The sequence below is a fragment of the Bufo bufo genome, chromosome 2 (assembly GCF_905171765.1).
Source record: "Bufo bufo chromosome 2, aBufBuf1.1, whole genome shotgun sequence".
Taxonomy (NCBI): Eukaryota; Metazoa; Chordata; class Amphibia; order Anura; family Bufonidae; genus Bufo; species Bufo bufo.
This window is the reverse complement of record NC_053390.1, coordinates 727,084,310-727,106,066: the sequence shown is the minus strand read 5'-3', so window position 1 is coordinate 727,106,066 and position 21,757 is coordinate 727,084,310. Positions and strand designations below refer to the sequence as shown.

Below are 21,757 nucleotides of genomic sequence, written 5' to 3'. Positions count from 1 at the left end.
TCCTTTTCCAGCCGATGTCGTGGCCACCTGGTCTTCCCCACCCAAGGTAGACCCCCCTGTGGCCCGGCTGTCAAAGAACACGGCCATCCCTGTTCCCGACGGGTCCTCTCTTCAGTCAGCGGAGGACCGTCGCATGGAGACCCTGTCCAAGGGCATTTTTGCTGCCTCCGGTTCTGCCCTCAGACCGGTTTTTGCCTCTGCTTGGGCAGGGAAAGCAATCTCTGCTTGGGGTACGCAGCTGGAACAGGAGTTGGACTCGGACATCCCCATCCAGGACCTACGTTCCTTGGCCCAGCTTATTATTCGGGCCGGGAATTTTGTCTGTGAGGCCTCCCTTGATGCGGGAGCCCTTATTGCGCGCTCCTCCGCCCTGGCAGTTGCCGTCAGGAGGGAGCTCTGGCTGAAGGTCTGGAAAGCGGACGCTGCCTCCAAACGTTCCTTGGCGGGGCTACCGTTTGCGGGTTCCCGCCTTTTCGGGGTCCGCTTAGACGAACTTATTTCAGAGGCCACGGGTGGTAAAAGCACCCATCTTCCTCAACCCCAAGCCAGGGGCGCCCCCCGCGGACGCCCTGGTGCGTCTCGTTTTCGGTCCTCCCGCAGGGCCTCTGGGGCTCCCACCACAGCTGCCGCTTCGGCTCCTCCCCAGGACAAGCGTAGGAAGCCGTTTTTTCGGGCGCAGCCCTCCTGGCGCAAGCCGCAGGCTGCCCGCACACCCGCAGCAAAACAGTCCTCTGCCTGAAGGCGCGCCCCCACCCACCCGGGTGGGGGGCCGGCTCCTCCTTTTCAAGGACGTCTGGATGGCTCACGTCTCCGACGCCTGGGCCCTCGAAATTGTGTCCTCCGGATACAAAATCGAATTTGCATCCTTCCCTCCGGATCGGTTCTTTCGCTCCCGCCCCACGCGAGACCCGAAAGACGCGGCCGCGTTCTCCGCGGCCGTTCAAGCTTTACTGGACAGGGGGGTGATTACCCCCGTTCCTCTAGAGGAAAGATTCCAAGGGTTCTACTCGAACCTCTTTGTAGTTCCCAAGAAGGGAGGTTCGGTGCGGCCCATTTTGGACCTCAAAAAGCTCAACCGTTTTCTCCTCCTTCGACGGTTTCGGATGGAGTCCCTCCGCTCCGCGGTGGCTTCCCTGGAGCAGGGAGATTTCATGTCTTCCATCGATATACAGGATGCCTACCTCCATGTTCCGGTAGCCCAGTGTCACCATCGCTTCCTTCGATTCGCCGTGGGGGACCTCCACTTCCAATTTGTCGCCCTTCCCTTTGGACTGGCAACAGCCCCCCGGGTGTTCACCAAGGTCCTGGCCCCGGTTTTAGCCTTACTCCGTTCCAGGGGTGTTTTTCTGCTACCGTACTTGGACGATATCCTCATCAAGGCTCCGTCCCTTTCTCAAGCGGTTGCCAGCGTGGATCTCACTCTAGAGACTCTGGCGAGGTTTGGTTGGGTCATCAACTTCCCCAAGTCCTCCCTTCCCCCCTCCAGACAACTCGTCTTCCTGGGAATGCTTTTAGACACGGGAGCGGCGGAGGTACGTCTTCCCTCGGAAAAACGTCTGATCCTCCGTGGGGCGGTTCGGGGTCTCCTTCTCCACCGTCGACCGTCCTTCCGCTTCTGCATGCGGGTATTGGGGCAGATGGTTGCCTGCTTCGAGGCGATCCCATTTGCGCAGTTTCACTCCCGCCCTCTCCAACGGGCGATCCTCTCCTCCTGGGACAAATCGCCGCAGTCTCTGGATCATCCCTTCCATCTGTCGCCTCCGGTGCGGTCATCTCTCCGCTGGTGGTTACAGTCCCCTCTTCTGGGCAGGTCCTTTCTGCCACTCAACTGGTTGGTGGTTACAACCGATGCCAGTCTCTCGGGCTGGGGAGGCGTGTTTCCTCCCCGATCCGTCCAGGGCATTTGGTCTCCATCGGAGTCCAAACTCTCGATCAATGTCCTGGAACTGAGAGCGGCCCTTCTGTCTCTACGACACTGGACTCATCTGCTGAAGGGTCATCCAGTTCGTGTACAATCAGACAACGCCACGGCCGTGGCGTACATAAACCACCAGGGGGGCACTCGCAGCGCTGCAGCGATGCGGGAGGTCACCAGCATTCTCCGTTGGGCGGAAGCCCACGTCCCGGCCCTATCTGCAATTTTTATTCCAGGGGTGGACAATTGGGCGGCGGACTTCCTCAGTCGCACCACCGTCGACCCCGGCGAGTGGTCTCTTCACCCGGAGGTATTCGAGGCCATTTGCCTTCGTTGGGGCATTCCGGACGTGGACCTCATGGCCTCAAAATTCAATCACAAGGTCCCCGCCTATCTGTCCAGGGCCAGGGATCCGGGAGCTTGCGGAGCCGACGCCCTCGTTCTTCCTTGGCGAGGCTTCGCGCGCCCATACATATTCCCTCCCATCCCTCTCCTGCCCAAGGTCCTTCGGAAGATCGCGGCGGAAGGCGTCTCGGTGATTCTGGTCGCTCCGGACTGGCCCCGCCGGTCTTGGTATGCCGACCTCATGCTGCTCCTGGCAGACGCGCCCTGGCCACTGCCCGCCAGGGAAGATCTTCTCTCTCAGGGACCGATCTTCCACCCGCGTTTAGGGTCCCTACGTTTGACGGCGTGGTTGTTGAGACCACCGTCCTGACACGTAGGGGTTTTTCTGCGGATGTCGTCCGCACCATGATCCGCGCCCGTAAGCCGTCCTCTTCTAGGATCTATTATAGGACCTGGAGGACTTTTTTGGGGTTCTGTGCCGATCTGGGGATTCCTCCGCTCCGCTTTTCTCTCCCCACCGTTTTGTCCTTCCTGCAGAGCGGACTGGCCCAAGGTCTAGGCCTTAGTTCTTTGAAGGGTCAGGTATCTGCGCTGTCCATTTTGTTTCAGCGCCCACTGGCCCCCCTTGGTCCTGTCAAGACCTTCCTTCAGGGCGTGGCTCACGCGGTTCCCCCGTATCGCCCTCCGGTACCGCCCTGGGACCTGAACCTGGTTCTCTCAGCGCTCCAGGCTTCTCCTTTCGAGCCTCTGCGGACGGTTTCCTTGCGACTTCTGTCCTGCAAGGTTATTTTCCTTGTAGCCATCACCTCTCTTCGGAGGGTGTCCGAATTGGCTGCACTCTCCTGTCTGGAACCTTTCCTAGTGTTCCACCAGGACAAGGTGGTTCTTCGTCCGGTCCCTTCCTTCCTTCCTAAGGTGGTCTCCGCCTTTCATCTGAACGAGGACATCGTTCTCCCCTCTTTGTGTCCTTCCCCTTCCCATCCGCGGGAGAGGAAGCTTCATCGCCTGGACGTTGTCAGGGCGCTCAAGATTTACCTGGAAGTAACCAGCTCTTTCAGGCATACTGACTCGCTCTTTGTGGTCCCGGAAGGGTCGCGCAGAGGGATGGCGGCATCCAAAGTTGCTATCGCTCGTTTTGTCAAGATGGCTGTTACTGAGGCTTATCTCGCCAAGGGCAGGGTTCCTCCCCTTGGTGTTACCGCTCACTCCACTAGAGCGGTCGGGGCTTCCTGGGCTCAGAGAAATCGGGCTTCTTCGGAGCAGATTTGCAAGGCGGCCACTCGGTCCTCCTTGCACACCTTCACCAAGTTCTACAGGGTGCATACTCATGCGTCGGCTGACGCTGCTTTAGGCCGTCTGGTGTTGCAGGCGGCAGTTGATTGATGCCTCTGGCGTTGGTTGAGTTTGTTCTGGTCCCTCCCTTCTGGGACTGCTCTGGAACGTCCCATGGTTTCCTGTGTCCCCCAAGGAATATGGGCGAGAAAAGGAGACTTTTGTATTACTTACCAGTAAAGTCTCTTTCTCGCTCTTCCTTGGGGGACACAGCACCCGCCCTTCATTGGGTTACAGTTGTGGTTCCGGCTTGGTTGCCCCCGTTGGGGCTCGACAGTTCTTTTTCCGGTTGGTGGTTATCTTTCACTACTTGGACACGCAACTGGCAGTCTCTTCTCCAGGCTGAAGGGTATAGCTGATGGAGGAGGGGCTTACAGCTTTCGCTTAGTGTCACGCCTCCTAGGGAGCAGAGCTATACCCATGGTTTCCTGTGTCCCCCAAGGAAGAGCGAGAAAGAGACTTTACTGGTAAGTAATACAAAAGTCTCCTTTTTCACCCAAGCAGCACCCCTGATGTTGGCATCGGAGCATCCTGTTTTACTGGCTAGGGCAGCGCTAAAGCCCGCCCATCAGTGCCGGTGACGTCACCAGGCTTCCTGGCAGCCCCATAAAAATGGAGGTATGTCTGGGTTCAGCCCGCCCTCCTATTCCCTTGTGTCATCCCTAGGTCCGGTTGAGACCCCGCGGCTGCGCACTGCGTCGCCTGGCCGCCGCATGCACACTAGTTAAGTCTATGCCGTACCCACAATGGGCATCACAGTGTGCATGCCCCGGTCCAGCGAAGCAGTGCACAGGCGCGGGATCTCACAAGGGAATAGGATGGTGGGCAAAGGAAGAGGCTGGGGATGCGTAACGCTGAAAGAAGGCAGAGCAGCCTGGGCTGCTACACACTGAACGCTGCCCCTGGGCACTTGCCAGTGCTCATTTGCATATGAATTAAACGTAGTTTTTCCTGCTTCTGTAAGTCTAAAGAAAATAACAAAGGTACCGTTACATTCATGTATAGGTGTGCTACAGAGCCATGTAAGCACTGTATATGGTCATATAGTGGTGACTGACTCCCTTAAAGGAACTTTCTACAATTGGCCAGTACAGCGCAGTACCTAAATAAAGAGGTCCATTCGCATGCCCTCCGCTGCTTGGTTCCAGCTAAGAGGCTCCTCTCAGCCATGCTTCTGTAACATTCGGACGGGATCTCGTGCGTCTCGGTGGCCATTCACTGGTCTTTGCAGTGACGTGTCCCCTAGTGGTAGGTCATTGTCAGGTCATGTGCTGCTTGCAGGCATATCACCACTGAGGCTAGTGATTGGCATGTATACGGGCCTGGGACCAGAAGCTGAGAGGAGCCTCTGTGGGGGCAGGTGAATGGATTTCTTTGTTCAAGTAAGGTGCAGTACTGGCCACATGTAAAAAAATATATATTTCATTATGCCTATGTTTCGAAGAAATGTTTAGCCAACAAACAAATAGTTATTGACAGATTATAAAGGATTTTTGGTATAACGAGATCCGTCAGATAACCCCTTTAAACACATCTTACTTTTTAACAAGTAAGATCTAGTTTCAATTATTTTATAAAATAAAAGGGGTTATGTAAGGCTGGGTTCACCCCATGTCTTAAGCTGGGTTCACTCCTGAGCATTTACAGCGCGTTCCTACGCGCTGTAAAACGCTCAACAGGCAAGAACCAATGATTCCCTATGGCAATGGTTCTCACCTGAGCGTTTTACAGCGCGTACAAACGCGCTGTAAAACGCCTTACGCCCCAAGAAGTACAGGAGCTGTGTGTGGGCGTTCGCTTGCACAGGAGCCGCGTATGTGAGACACCCGTAGAATCGCGCATACAGAGCGCTCCTTCGGTACGCTCAGGTGTGAACCCAGCGTTAGCCTCCCACTGGGCTTTCCTTCAGGAGGGATACACTGTGTTCAGATACTGAGTGAAGAGGACTTGCTTGCTGTCTGTTTCCATCTGTTTTACCAGACCAAACAATGGTAGACTGAACTATTCTGTCCGGGAAAAAATGTCAAGCAGGAGCCCAAAGATGACTCCTTTTGGACTCATTGAAGTAAATGTAGCTGCCACAGTATACATCCGAGTAGAGCTTTTGGATATTCAAAGGTATACACCTAATGGAAGTCCCAGCTGGGGTCTAAAACTTAGTGTGAACCCAACCTAACGCTGAAAAATGTTCTTGTCTTCTGTTGTAGAGTTGTTGTTTTTTTTTATTGAAATCAGTTTTTAATAAAAAAAAAATAATTTAATATGTGACTTTGTATTTTAGGTAGTCACAGAACAGTCTCCTTCAGAGGTGGATAATTTTATCAAGCCGCCACCACCTTTTTTCCCTCCTGGCGCACCCCCACCACACCTCCCACCACCTCCATTATTTCCACCACCTCCAAATGTCAGCTCTGCCCCTCCTCTTATACCTCCACCAGGTAAGCTTGGAAGGTATTACTTAGAGCTATTTAAAATGTCCTTCTTTTGAAAGTATTCCTTTTTCTCATCATGTTGGCCTGTGTGGGTGGATGAAAGGACACGTCTCTCTCCCACCATGTCTCTTGCCTTTTATATTTTGCTCTTTTCAGGATTTTTTAAAAGGTGTCAAGTTTTAATGGCAGACATTTTTCCCATCTTATCTGAATGGGGCTTATAAAAAAAATCTCATGCGGCAGGAACAGATTTATGGAATGGTTTGTCAGTCACAACGAATCTGCCACCTCTGTAACTTGGGCTACTTTCACACTAGCGTTTTTGATGGATCCGGCAGGGTTCAGCAATAACGCTTCCATTACTGATAATACAACAGTCTGCATTCGTTATGAACGGATCTGGATGTATTATCTTTAACATACCCAAGACGGATCCGTCATGAACTCTATTGAAAGTCAGTTGGGGATGGGTCCGTTTTCTATTGTCAGAGAAAACGGATCCCCCATTAACTTGCATTGTGGGTCATGACTGATCCATCTTGCTCCGCATCCCAGGACGGAAAGAAAAACCGCAGCATGCTGCAGTTTGTTCTCCGGTATGAGAACGGAACAGATTGCATTTTGGAGCATTCCGTTCTGTTCAGTTACGTTTTGTCTCCATTGACAATTAATGGGGACAAAACTGAAGCGTTTTTTTCCGGTATTGAGACCCTATGATGGATCTGAATACCGGAAAACATTAACGCTAGTGTGAAAGTAGCCTAATAGAGTTTTCTCATGAAGATTAGCCCTTTTTGGTTTTGGCATAGACTGGTCAGGTCGGGCAGAGGGACGTCTGTTCTGGCTCATAATAGGAGGGATCGATCCTGAGTAAAAAAAAAAAAAAAAAAAAGCTGCCTTGTGTGAACCTGTTGGTATACATTTAATCTGTTCATTTCCATTTTGCCCTTAAAAAGACTCTATCAAACTCCTTGACCAAAGTAGAGACATTTTTATAAATATAACAAATGTAATATTGTATGCATTTTGATAACTTAGTGTTATTTTGTGTTTCCGGCTCCTATGCAGACCTGTGTGTTTCCATGGTAACAAACTACAAACAAAGCCTGTGTAGTCTGACCCCCATAATCATGTTCTATTTTATGTGTTGCTATGCTACTGAATGTAGGGATGAGTAAATCAATTTGTATGACTTGATTCATCTGAATGAATTCCCCACTGTGCTGGAAGATTACTGTGGCCATGATCTCGCGCATGCGCCGTTACTGCGAGTATCAGCGAAAGTACAGATGCTTCGCCTACAAAAGCTAATCGGCAATTGTCCACGCTCTGCTAACACTTGTTTAGTTGCGCATGCAAATTCGTAGGCATATCATCCGCGCATGCTCCAATACTTGAAGTAACAGCTCATGCACGAGTTTGTCAAGGTCTTGAGAGATGTGCGGCCATGTTAATCTCCCGGCAGAAGGACGGTCTAGAGCTGTGGGGGCACACCCTCACAAGTGTACATTTGTGCAGATGAACGAATCGATTCACTTATCTGTAACACAGCACTATTTAGGTATGTCACTATAGAATAAGTAGATGACCGATGAAAGGGAGAATGGCTTGTTTGTCTGTTACCATGGTGACACAATGGCATGGATAGGATCTGTATACATAAAAATTATAGTGCAGTCTTCTTAAAGAGGACCTTTCACCAGAATAAAACATCTAAACTAACTATACAGACATGTAGAGCGGCGCCCAGGGATCCCCCTGCACTTACTGTTATCCCCGGGCGCCGCTCCGTTCGCCCGGTATAGCCTCCGGTATCTTCATAGTTAGGCTCGACCCAGGGGAACCTGACGGCGTCTCATTCTCCCATGCTGTAGCGCTGGCCAATCGCAGCGCTCAGCTCATAGCCTGAGAGTTTTTTTCTCTCTCAGGCTATGAGCTGAGCGCTGCGATTGGCCAGCGCTACAGCATGGGAGAATGAGACGCCGTCAGGTTCCCCTGGGTGGAGCCTAACTATGAAGATACCGGAGGCTATACCGGGCGAACGGAGCGGCGCCCGGGGATAACAGTAAGTGCAGGGAGATCCCTGGGCGCCGCTCTACATGTCTGTATAGTTAGTTTAGATGTTTTATTCTGGTGAAAGGTCCTCTTTAAATTCAGACCACTTGCAATGTTTTCACTGTAGATGCATTGGATCAGTAATACGATATTTATTGCACTTGTGGACAATAGCCTTTAATGTGTTTCATAGTCATGCTTTTAAAGAGTAACTAAACTTTTATCTTACTTTTTATAAAAAATGTTTCAAATGACCTAAATAATTTATGTAATATACTTTATTACCCATTTTATAGTTTTACTAAGGGTACTTTCACACTTGCGGCAGAGGATTCCGGCAGGCAGTTCCGTCAAAACGTATGCAAACTGATGCCATTTGTCAGACGGATCCGGATCCTGATCGCCTGACAAATGCATTGAAATGCCGGATCCGTCTCTCCGGTATCATCCGGAAAAACGGATCCGGCATTTATTTTTTTTCACATTTTTTGCGCTCTGAGCATGCGCAGACCGCAATGCCGGATCCTGCATTCTGGCAAGTGTTCTGGAATTTTGGATGGAGATAAAACCGCAGACTCGTCCGCGGAGTATGGATCTCACTATACTGGAGCAATGGGTCCTTTGCTCCCTCAGCTTGGCTAAATCCTGGCACAGCGCTTACTGACGTGCTATGCCAGGACTTTGCTGAGCAGATCGGGCTCCTTAAAGGGGTTTTTCTGTAAAAGATTTTTTTTTTAACAAGATTCTGCAAATGGCCCCTGAAACAGAAGATTGATACTTACCTGCTCCACGCCTCTGCTCTCCATTTTCTGGTCCCCGCACTGTTCACCTCCAGTTGGCTGCGGACATGGTCACATGCACCACTCAAGCCAAAGACTGGCTTCCACTGCGACACGCTGCTTGTGACCAGCCAGCCATTGGCTTGGAGCAGTACCATGCCCATAGCCAGCTGGATGTAAACCGTGGCGAGGTGGAGCAGGTAAGTATGAACCTTCTGGTTCCTAAGGCAGACTGCAGCAACTTGTTAAAAAAAATATATAATTTTTACTGGAAACCCCCTTTAATAAAGTACATTACACATCATTTTAGGGCATTTGGAACACTTTTAAAGAAAGTCGGCTAAAAGTTTAGTTACTCTTTTGTGTAAATGTCAACGGTTCCTGATCTACAAAGCCTGTGCTCCTATGATGTCTGCTCCATAAGCAAGTTCCTGATTTTCTCCTAACCATGGCCATCAATACTTGCTGCACATCTGCAGTAAACCGTGCAGGCCTGTGGCTTTGGCTCCTACTAGGCCCTATTTTATTTGTGCTGTAGCCAGCGCTTTATCTTCAAAGCCGTTCCAGAAATAGCACTTTGCCATACCTCCCTGGTTCAAATGGGGGGAGAAGAAGGCCCAGTTGTTACCTCATATTAGCTAGGCGGGTTGGCCAAAATATTCAGAATTGCAAATGTAAAACATCCTGTGGAAGGTCTTAGGAGAGCAGAAGCCACTTTGAAGTCTGCTTCGTAGACTGCCTTCTCTTTATTGTGAGGTTCGTAGCAAGAAAAGCACCGCTTGATTTACTACTCGGTGTAGGCGACCTGGGGTATTATTTAACACCTTCACTGCCACATACAGCTGTAAGATATAGGCGGTGAATGTCTGGTTATAGCAGATGTTGGATCGTGCTGTTACTACTTTAGTCTTGGTATTTTCTGATTTTGCTGGCAGGAGGATCCCGAGTCCAGATTAGTAATGTGTGGATGTGTTCAGCAGTCTTAAGATGAAGGGTTCCCAGGCTGCATTGTCTTCTCTAATTGTCTTAAAATAGATCCAGATGCGGCCTCCTTTCAGGAACGTAATGGTATCTTAATAACTTGGCCGCCATTTTCTGCCCATCAAAGCATGTCAGAAGATACCTTTCCCCATATAAGCAATTATAGGCACGGTGATATCGCCCTTCCAATAGTCACAGCTCTGTTATCTTGCCAACAATGAATGCAAATCACTGTATAAATCATGCCATTATTTCTTCTAGGATCTGGATTGCACTTATCTTTCTCCATGCAAAAACCATCTAGATATGGTATAGTGGCTTTCCTACTACTCATGACTACCAGATTGATTTTCAGGCGTAGCTGTGGATGCTGATGATCTCTTCATGAGGATTAATGGTGTTTGTGGTGTTTTGTGAATGTGTGTTCCGGAAGTTTATATGAATCAAGATTCCAAGTATCATTAGTTTACCTAAACTTGAGCAAAATGCTGGCGGTAGTGGAGTGTGTGTCACTGGCATGTCCTGTGCCCAGTTGTGCTATATATATATAAAAAATATATATATATATATATATATTACATATAAGGGCTATACTTCTCTACAGGTTCCTCTAGGGGCTTATGTCAGTGGAGACAAACATATGTCATGTGGCCATAAAGAGGAGAGGATCTGAAAAGATCACGGCTGTGGTTTTTTCAGCATCTCTCCTGGACTTAGTCAACTTTCCTTACTAAAGGCTCATGCAGATGTGCGATGTTCATGCCCTGGTGCTGTCCGAGTGTAGAACAGACTGCGGTCGGACTGAACACTGACCCACTGTTGTCTTTGGTCCACTTCATATGTGCAGTTTCTTTGTGGGCCATCGGTCCATGCAGAGAAAATTACAGCTTTCACAATCCAGCTCCAATTGTCTTTGCAGGACTCACTCATTCAAGTGAATTGGTCTGTCAAGGAAAATGGACCACACACAACCACCGTCCTTGTGTGGTCTATTTAAATACTTGTCTGCGTTTACCGGCCGGAAAGCAGACTAGTTTCATATCGCTCCTGAAAGAGCCCTAAGTGACAGATCCAATCTGTATTGCCGGCTTTGTGCTTTCACACCATGTTTGCCTGGTGTACGAAGAGGCTGCGGCGCTCCGTGAGCACTTAGCCCTCTTTCTAGGCCATGTGACGGTGCCTTTATTGGTCACATGGCCTAGGAGCAGCTCAGTCCCATTCAATTGAATAGGGCTGAGCTGCGATACCAAGCACAGCCGTTGTCAAATGTATGGCAATGTGCTTGGTGAGCTGAGAGAAGGCCGTGGAGCTCTGCTGAGTGCGGCCTCCTCAAACAGCTGATCAGTGGGAGTGCCAGGAGTCAGACCCCTGCCGATTGCATATTGATGACCTAGTCGAAGGATAGTTGATAAAAAAAATGGCTGCTCATTTCACATACAAACAATAGAGCTGAGAAATTGGGATCATTCTAAATTAAAGTGGTATTATACCTACTATAAATGGAAAAATAGAAGCTCTTTGCGCACATTTTTTATCAAACTTGTGTCGGCCCATCTACCAGGCGTCAAGGTGGCGTCCGCAGATGGGTACCTAACACTAATATACCGCCTCTCTTTGGACTTGTCTAAGCCTACAATTTTCAGGGCAGTGTAGGAACCAGCTACATAAGTACTCTGCTCAGAATCCCCAGGCTTTTGGTAAGTCCAAGAGAGGCTGTATATTAGTGTTAGGTACCCATCTGCGGAAGCCACCTTGATGCCTGGTAGATGGGCCCGACACACGTTTGATCAAAAATGTGCGCAAAGAGCTTCTATTTTTCCATTTATAGTAGTTATAATACCACTTTAATTTAGAATGATCCCCATTTCTCAGTTCTATTGTTTGTATGTGAAATGTTGTGCAGCCATTTTTTTTTCTTTTATATCAACCATGTTTGCTTGATGGATATGCACCTGTGACTATGAATATGAATGTGCTAGTCTAAATTTTCTTCTGGTCTAACTTTTATTATTATCAGTTAAATCCGTAAGTATGCATGATATACACCAAACGCTGTGCAAATGGTGACCCGGAACTAGGGATAGAGGAAGGATAGGGTAGGGTTGCTGCTACAAGCCACAATACAGCCGCATCCGTCTGGACCGATACATGGGGGGCAAAGATAGGTACTATGCTATTTAATACACTACTGTAAGGTGGTTCATCTTCCCCATAGCATGTGATTATTGCACTGTAAACAAGTGGGAAGAGGTGGGTTTGAATCTGGGGTTACAAACATAGCCCAGTAAAAGTGACCACCACCTCTGAAACTGGGATTATTACCAACAGGTCCCCTGATGAGTTGGACCTATGTCCAACAAAACGCGTTGGGACGCTTAACAGGACCATAAGAAGGATATTTTATTAAGATTAACATACTGGTGACAGGGCCCCCCACCACAGCGTGACGAAGCTGGGCAGTCTCTATTGCTGCGCAGGGACAGGGAGGGCCTTATAGGTGTCCACTGGCAATTTGGGATTTCTGTGGCTAGTACATTGCCACCTCAAGGTACATCTAGTGCAGGGTGAGATTAGTCATCAGAGACCCAGTACTAGTCTTCCCCTAGCCCTAGTTCCGGGTCACCATTTGCACAGCGTTTAGTGTATATCATGCATACTTAGGGATTTAACTGATAATAATAAAAGTTACGTTTTAATGGTATCTTATTAGGATTTTATATATATAATTTGTGGATTACGATAACGACCTTCTCAGGCAGTGACCAATGCGCAATTTGGTCGTGTTATTAGTTTATTATACTTTATGGGGGGGGTACAAGGTGTAAAATTAAAAAAATAGAGAAAATATATATAAAAATAAAGTGCCCCCGCGACCATAACCCATACATCCTGTATATCAAAATGATAATTATGGAAAGGAGACATAATTTAAAAAAGGGATTTTAGTTGCCCTCTGTTATAATTAAAAACAAAAAAAAGTACAAAACTATTTTTCCATTAGTTTACATTTAAAATAAAATAACATAAAGCCCCATGTATTGGCAAAGATGGCGCAAAAACTATTTACATAAGCCATCCAAAAAAAAAAAGGGAAAGTGGTGGGGTCGGGGAGGGAATGGCCTGGTCTTTAACTGGTTAAAATACAAACTGCAGTCCCAGTAGGGACTTTAGAGATGGATTCATTGTGCCACTCATGTCATTCATGACGCAGCAGAAGGCTCTAATGCCGGGATAGAAACGTTGCATCGCACTACTGTTCTTGTGAAATGTTATACATCTGGATTTTATTTTGCTACCTAGCCATACACGTTAGATGAGCCTGCTGACACTCCAAGGCTCTGTTCACATATCTTTTTTCAGGCCTGACCAGGAGCATAACCCAAATTATGCCTTTCAACTTAATTCATAGTCACATATGACAGCCATTGATTCCTATTTAAGAAAAGAGTGTATGGACCATGGTTCTTATAGTACATACGTATTGACCCGGTCTATGCCAAAGGGCACATATTTTGACACATACGGGATACATAGGGTCCTATGGGCACATTGGAGTATACGTTGGGGGACACTTCCTGCATATACCTCCGATGTAAGATGAGACCAGTGTGAGAATGGAGCAGCCCGGGCATCAGCCAGCAGCTATCTTCTGTGTGTGCAGAAAGCTCCTTCCATGGGGTTCTTTGTGATAAGTTGATTTAGGAGGACTGGAGAACTGTTTGGTTGCACAAGTAGATTGTCTTAGTAATTGCAGTGTGTGTTCTGCACCTTCTGACTTGTTTAGCGCTGTCCTGGTCAGGTCAAGACACTAGGGCACATTTACTAAAGATGGGCATGTCATAAACCAGTCTTAGGCCTCATGCACACGACCGTTGTTTTGGGTCTACATCTGAGCTGCCGTTTTGGCGGCTCGGATGCGGACCCATTCACTTCAATGGGGCCGCAAAAGATGTGGACAAGAATAGGCATTTACATTGCCGGCTTCCGTTCCGCAAATTGCGGAAGGTAACACGGGCAGCTTCCATTTTTTGCGGATCCGCGGTTTGCGGACCGCAAAAAACAGCACGGCCGTGTGCTTTAGGCCTTAGTCTCAGTCTTCTCTTTGGATATAACAAATAGGCCAGAGATTTGAACGTTAGTGGGAATGTCTTAAGTCTTCTCCAGCTCATATGATAGGATGAAAGATAAACTCTTACATTTGGAGCCAGCATTTGGCGCATATGCTGAGAGGCGCTCCCGGCTTATACACTAAGCATGTCTGTAGGGCTCCATTCACAGGGTGGTATCAGTTGGTTTACCTTATTTTCTGTTATGGAATAGCGTAGCAGGCTACCCTATTCAGTGCTCCAGATTGCGACCAAAATGGTCGCCTATGCGACTTAGAATTTACAAATGGCAACAAGACTTTTTACCCTAGACTCCGATTGGGTTGTGAACAGGATTACTTTGTAATTCATTGTCCTGTTTCAGTAGGATCCCTGGGCGTCTTTAAAAAGGTCCCATCACCATGTTATAGAGCAGAATGATATGTCGTTTTTTGGTTAAAGATTTTGTAAAACTTGTAATTTTTAGAAATCTCTTCCAATGTCATTGTTCACGTGGGAGGTGTTACCAGTGATTGATCACATTCCCTCTGTGAGTCTGCATACAGATACTTGCTCGTCACTTGTAGCTGTACATGGGGCCAGTCTTAAAGGGGTTTTCCCATCTTGGACATTGAGGGCATATTGCTGGGATATGTCCCCAATGTCTGATGGAGGACCGGAGCAGGTTTATATAGGTTTTTACATAAAATATAATTACTGGAAAACCTCTTTAAAGTTCTTAAAGCTTTATAACTGTATGAATTATATGATTTACTGAACCTTTACTCACAAAACTACATATCGATCTGCTCAGCTCCTCCTGCTCTATAGCCTGGAGACTGCACTGCATTTCGTGGTGACAAGTTCTTTTTGGAAGTGACTCTGCTCCTCTGGATCCAAGTGTTCATTCCTGGCAGTCCAATCTACTGGCAGTATGTTAGAGCAGCGGATGCTGGTCAGATACATAGGGGGTCATTTATCAAACTGGTGTAAAGTAGAACTGACTTAGTTGCCCATAGCAACCAATCCGATTCCACCCTTCATTTTTGACAGCTCCTTTGGAAAATAAAAGGAGGAATCTGGTTGCTATGGGCAACTAAGCCAGTTGTACATTACACCAGTTTGATAAATAACCCCAATAGTTTTGTGTGAGAGGATTCATTATATTCATAATTCAGATATATACATGTCATGCACTGTAATGTCTTCTCCTTCTGGGGTTAGATGTCCAGTGGACGGAGCCAATCAATGATTGACTGCCTTGCCTGTGTAATTGTGCGTGCAGAAATAGCTGTCAGACTCTGTTCACACCATGTTTTGTATCCTCTTGTATGGTACAGGTTTTTTTTTGTTTGTTTTTTTGTGAAAAGAAAAGGTAGCTTTAAACAGTACACAACCGAATACCAAACTGTATCCATCTGGGTCCTCTTCTGGTTGGATGGGGAGAAGGAGCCTGTGTCTTTTTTGTGTCCTATTGAATCCTGTTTAATGGTACATTTACCCAACAAAAACAGTACCTTTCACCAGAATACAGAAAAGTGGTGTGAACAGGGCCCATTTTAGGGTACTTTCACACTAGCGTTTCTCTTTTCCGGCATAGCGTTCCGTCACAGGGGCTCTATACCGGAAAAGAACTGATCAGGCATATCCCCATGCATTCTGAATGGAGAGTAATCCGTTCAGGATTTCTTCAGTTCAGTAGTTTTGACTGATCAGGCAAAAGAGAAAACCGCAGCAAGCTACGGTTTTATCTCCGGCCCAAAAAAACGGAAGACTTGCCTGAATGCCGGATCCTGCATTTTTCCCCATAGGAATGTATTAGTGCCGGATCCGGCATTCAAAATACCGGAAGGACGGATCCGTGCGCAGACCGGTAAAAATTTGAAAAAGATACAAGACGGATCCGTCTGTCCGCATGACAAGTGGAGAGACGCCTACGTTCTTGCAATGCATTTGTTAGACTGATCCGTATCCGGATGCGTCTCACAAATGCTTTCAGTCACATCCAGATCGGCGGATCCGGCAGGCAGTTCCGACGATGGAACTGCTTGCCGGATCACACTGCCACAAGTGTGAAAGTAGCCTTACTGGGCTTATTTTACTAGGGCCCAGTATATTCCATATTTGCCTAGTGGGCGGCCGTTCCTGATGTAATAGATTTGCCATCTGCTCTGAGCTATTCAGATGTCTCCACTGACCCTTTCACAGCACAAGTCTCCTACTAAGGGCTCATGTACACGGCCGTTCCCGTGTCCCTATTGCGGCCCGCAAGGAACGAAACCCCTCAAAAGCACTACGGAGTGCTTCTGTGGGGTTTGTCCGTGCCTCCGCACCTCAAAAAAATAGTACTATTTTTGCGGTGCGGATGGATCACGGACCCTTTCAAGTTGATTGGCTCTGGATCCGTCTGCGGAATCCGCATGGATGTTGCCAAATTGTGGTCCCCAATGCAGAGGACGGCTGATCGACGGCCTTGTGCATGAGCCGTAACACAGAGGAATAGCTGAGATTCTACAGCTTCATCTCACCCCCGAGGTGGGAGGTCTTTTTGGACATTACAAGAGCTTTATGAATTGTTGCACACTCACTTGTGTTTATGTGCAAAAACATTAGGTACGCTTTAACAGAAGTCTGTCCCCATTAAATTCAGTTTCTAAGTAAACATACTGCCGGGTAGTTTAGGTGCCCCAAAACCTAACCATACGTTTCTTGTGAGAATCCCGTCCTCTAATTCTTAGAAACACTTGTTATTTGTATGGCTTTTCAGTGGGCAGTGCCGATCCGCTTGGTGCACCTGGTATCCCATCTGTCATCAGTACCAGCTCTGAAATCTCAGAAACTATCAGTTATTGCTCATGCACACGACTGTATGTATTTTGCGGACCGCAAAACACAGATAAGCAAAAAATACGGATGAAGTCCGTGTGCATTCCCTAGTTTTTGCAGAACGGAACAGCTGGCCCCTAATAGAACAAGTCCTATAGCACATGTCTTATCCTATAGCGGCAAGGACATACGGAAACGGAATGCACACAGAGTAACCGTAGTTTTAGTACTTTTGTGTTTTGAGTTCCCTTTTTAACTCTTTAATGATTGCTGTGTTTTTTACACAATGTGAAGTACGCTTTAGGTAAGAAGAATTGAATTGAGTCTGGTAGTTTCTGGGTCACTAACGGTGGCAAGATACAAGTCAGACTGTGACCGGCTTCTCAAGTCGCATTCCCGCGTATACGTCACTATTTGCAATCATTGATTTATTTATTTATTTTTCCCCCTGAAACCTCTTCTATGCATTTATAAGGGTTCTGTATTGTAAGGGCTAAAGTGTTGAAGTCGTTCTTCCTATGACTTGAGTGTAGTTTGCTTTCTGCCCTGTCTGAACTAATTTGCGTTATAGGGGTGGTCCCCTGAAGACAACCCCTGTCCATGTGGCCTATAGGCCCCTGCTCAGGACCCCTGCGGCTTTTCCTGAGCTGTTCGCCAAAAGAGGGACCCTGGGTTTGTGTCTGAGGGGACCACTTTAATTCTTACTTTTTAATATCCAGGACATTTATTAAGAACTTGACTTGCAATTTGCTAAAGGTTGTGCTAAACTTCTGGTAAACTCATGTTGCTTGGAAACCAATTGTAATTGTAAATGATTCTACCCATTGAATCATGAATGTTCTCACGTTGATTCTGGATAACTTATGTGGCATGTGCATGGCCTGTAAGAAAATGGAGGCTGATCAAGTGCAGTATGTCATTAGAACCACTTGTGCCGATTGTCATTTCTGGAGTTCTCACACATCTGATTTCTTAAGAAAAGCACGGTACACAATGCTTAAAGGGGTTGTCCCGTGGTACCTGTGGCGAAATCCATACCTGCTCCGTGGCACCCAGGTTCTCTTCAGTGGACTTCCAGTCCCCCGTCTGTCAACTTTCGCACAGATGGGGACACACAGCCTTTGAGGCCAGTCATTGACTTCCACTAAGCACATGACCCCCATCGCCGTGGAAGTTGACAGACAGGAATCGTAGGTCCTGAACCCTGAAGTTACGGGTCTGGAACAGAGTCTTGGGGAGCATGCAAGTTCTCTACAAGTTCTGCTGTTCGGGGGGACATTAAAAAAAAAAGCCTGGACAACCTCTTTAATGTAAAATTTTAACACATTCCATAAACATAACAAAGACATAGTCTGCCAGATAATCTCATAATCCAACTTTTAATGCCAGCAGCATTCCCATATGAGTCCATGCAGGAGGTGGATGGAACGTGAACACCCCCTACCTGCAACATTTCAGGGGAACTCCACCATCTTTCTCAAGCGTACTTGCTAGACCCCTCACCAATCTTAAATAGTATGCACAATAAATCGCCTAAAAACCTCAATATTAATACAGTTACCTAACAAAGCCATATAGTTATGTTGTCTGCTTCCTAATAAACATGGCCCCGAGCCTAATCTATCCGGCCATAGTGTCGCATATTACACTAAGGGCTCATGCACATGAATGTATTTTCTTTTTATGTCTGTTACTTTTTCTTGCGGACCGTATGCGGAACCATTCATTTCAATGGGTCCACGCAAAAAAAAAAAAAACTGAAGTTATTCCATGTGCATTCTGTATGTCTATTACGCAAAAAAATAGATGTCCTTTTATTGTCCGCATTACGGACAAGGATAGGACTTTTAGGGGTCAGCTGTTCCGTTACGCAAAATACGGAATGCACATGGACGTCATCCGTATTTATTTGCGGACTGCCAAATATATCCGGTTGCGTGCTTGAGCCCTAAAGCAGAAAAATAGGGCAGAGCTTCCAGAAACGTCGCAGGTAGTGTGTGTTCACGCCCCCATCCATGTCCTGCACGGACTCTGCCGGGAATGCCGCTGATATTAGGCTTCATGATGAACTGGTTATACTGGGTGCTATTTCTGGAATGTTTGTAACATAAGGAAGATTATTACATTCAGCATTGCGCACCATGCATTTCTTATGAGAATGATTGAGAGGGGAATGTGGGATCCTGATTTCCACATAGTATACAGCGGCTTTCATTAAAATGTGGTGCTGGGTTGTTTGCTACAATCTGTGCAGAGATGGGCCTTCTTGTACATACCACTTTACCAGAGCATAATGGGAGATGGTTGAAAGGGAGTCTGTCACCAGTTTTATAGCTGGTGAATCTCAAGGCAGCATAGACTGGTGACAGATTCCCTGAGCAAAACGCTGGATCATATTCCTCAAATGGCTTGGTCGTTTTGCGAAAATCTGCATTGAACAGCACCAGAGTCCGCACACGAGAGTCCTCTGCTCCCCTGCTGCTAAATGACAGCTCTCTTCCCAGAGAGTCAGGAGATCATGGGTATGAGGATATTCAGCGGACTCCAGCTGGTCAGTTCAGATTTTAGCAAAGGAACAAGATCATTTCAAGAGTGTGACCAGTGTTTTACTCGGGATATCGGTCACCATTTTATGCTGGCAATCACATGGCAGTTTTTGGTACAGTTTCTTGAGCCAGAGCAAGAAGTGCATCTAAAAGGAACGGACTGATGCATCTCCTTTCTTTATAACCGCTCCTGTGTTTGGCTCTGTGCCCCTAAAACTGTGACAAAAACTACAGGTTTGATTCCAGGTAAAAGAATGAAAGGGAATTATCTAGTGTGATTTAAGCTGAATTAATGATTTTTGTATATTATTTTTTCTCTCTCTAGGAATACCCATAACAGTGCCACCACCAGGTATGTAGATTTTCTGTAAATCCAACCATCCTATTTTCTCCAGATCAGCCTTTGTCCTACAGTAAGCTGTCTGGTCCTGTATTAAAATGGTGTGCTTTTCTTGGGCTACATTCACAGAGCTTTTGGGTCAATCTGTTGAGGTATAGATGTGGCAGCCAGTATTTCTTTTAAGGGGACCTGTCACCACGGAATGCAATGCAGTCTGCACGCAGCGTATTATAGAGCAGGAGGCGCCGGGCAGATTGTATATAGTTTTAAAACATTGTGTAGAATTTGTAATTTTCTACATTTAAAGAGGACTTTTTACCACTCCTGACCTGTCTGTTTTAATAGCTTCGTGCATCCCCCATGTAATAACAATTCTAAAGCATCTATTCTTATGTCTGTATGTTGTGCCATTCCTTTATTATTTCTGCTGGAAGTTATGAATGAATTGCTAGCAGTCTGCAGTAAGGCTACAGAGGGGTGGTAACCAGTTGAGGGGGTGTACCTGCACAGTCTGAAAATGGCAGCACTGATTGGATAGAGTCAGTCTGTGCAGGTACACACCCACAACTGGTTACCACCCCTTGTACCCTTACTGCAGACTGCTAGCAATTCATTCAAAACTTCTAGTAGAAATTACACAGGAATGGCACAACATAGAGACATAAGAATAGATGCTCCAGAATTGTTACATGGCGAATGCATGAAACCATTAAAATAGACATGGAGTGGTGACAGGTCCTCTTTAAACCTCTGCTATTTCTGAGCTCAGAACGGCCCATTCATCTATTCGATTATGATGAGCCAAAAAAAAAATTAAAAAATCCTCATGGTCTCTCCTAGGAGTTCTGTCTGGATTTACTCTGCTTTTTACTAGAAATCCTTAAAAATTATATAACCCTATACATTAGAGTTTAGCTTCTCTTCCTTCATCATATCCATGGGGCAGGAGAACTATTTTTTTTATTTTATTTTTTTAGGCTAGGGCTACACAGCAACATATGTTTTGCAACAATATGTCCCGCGACAAAAGGGTACAACTACATTGTAATGATAGCCCAGGGTGTCAGACCCCCACCAATCAGATACTGAGGATCCGTTTACAAGTTTTGGAGAACCAGGGTGGATTTGATTTGATTTAAATCAAACTGACTTAAATCACGATTTAAATCACTAGTCAGTAAGGCTTGATTTAAATCATAGTTTTCTACATAAAGACTAATTCTTGCTGGTATAACTTATAATATACAAGTAGATGAAGATTTTTAGAACAACTTATCATATTAGTTTGATTAGGTTGATTCTGTATTCATAGGTTTGTAGAAGTTAGGATTAAGGTATTTTTCTCAACTCTGTTCATGTTATAACATTTTTGCTGTGAAGAAGAGGCATGTGATCTCTGCTGAGTCAGTTTTCAGAACTGCAAAAGTAAACCAAGCATCTGTGATAATATCTTGTAGGCAGAGAAACTGCCCAATAATCTTACAAAAACTTGTACATTTATTATTATTTTTTTTAAATCATTGATTTTTATCCACCCTGTGGAGAACCCTCTATAATTCACTGAAGTTCATGGCAATTAATATAGGGTAACTTGGTATGTGATCATTTCAGGTTTCCCTCCTCCACATGGCGGGCCGCCACCTTCTCTTATTCCGACAATAGAAAGGTATGTTACTTATTCTACTGTTTTGTCACAGACGTGTCTCAGGCATTTTCTACCACCGCTAGTCTAATGTCTGTGGAGAACCACTGATGGAGAGACAGATTGAGCAGCATAGGGGTTTCCTTTCTGATCTTCTTTTTCTAGAAATCAGCAACACCAGCTATGTCTCCCACACTTTATAAAAGAACTTGGGTTAATCTTGTGCTGTAATGAGGAAATCAAAGAATTTAGCGTGTCCTTCCTCATGATTTTTGTTGGTTATTATCCTTCGTGGACACGGGAGTAAAGCATACCTCCGTATTTTGATTTTCCTCCTTCATTACAAAGCACTAGATTACTTTTTGTCTATACAGAATGTTGCCTGAATATACGGTGTCTTATGCAATTGACAGGCATATGTAGTTCGTTTTGCAATGATTGTTAATGAGGGTGCCAATTAATGACTGTCAAGGTAGTAA

The 21,757-nt window shown here is 46.4% G+C and overlaps 1 protein-coding gene across 7 annotated transcripts in view; it reads left to right on the top strand.

Moving 5' to 3' along the window:
* The window catches only part of FIP1L1 (factor interacting with PAPOLA and CPSF1), a 78,533-nt gene that overhangs the window by 23,469 nt on the left and 33,307 nt on the right, over nucleotides 1-21,757 (top strand). For 5 of the 7 annotated variants that reach the window (XM_040418871.1, XM_040418870.1, XM_040418865.1 and 2 more), the window contains 4 exons: nucleotides 5,874-6,030; nucleotides 10,101-10,148; nucleotides 19,622-19,648; nucleotides 21,248-21,302. In XM_040418871.1, the coding sequence (XP_040274805.1) occupies nucleotides 5,874-6,030; nucleotides 10,101-10,148; nucleotides 19,622-19,648; nucleotides 21,248-21,302 (287 nt within the window). The remainder of the gene's footprint in view (nucleotides 1-5,873; nucleotides 6,031-10,100; nucleotides 10,149-19,621; nucleotides 19,649-21,247; nucleotides 21,303-21,757) is intronic. The other 2 variants (XM_040418869.1, XM_040418868.1) reach the window with 1 other exon arrangement.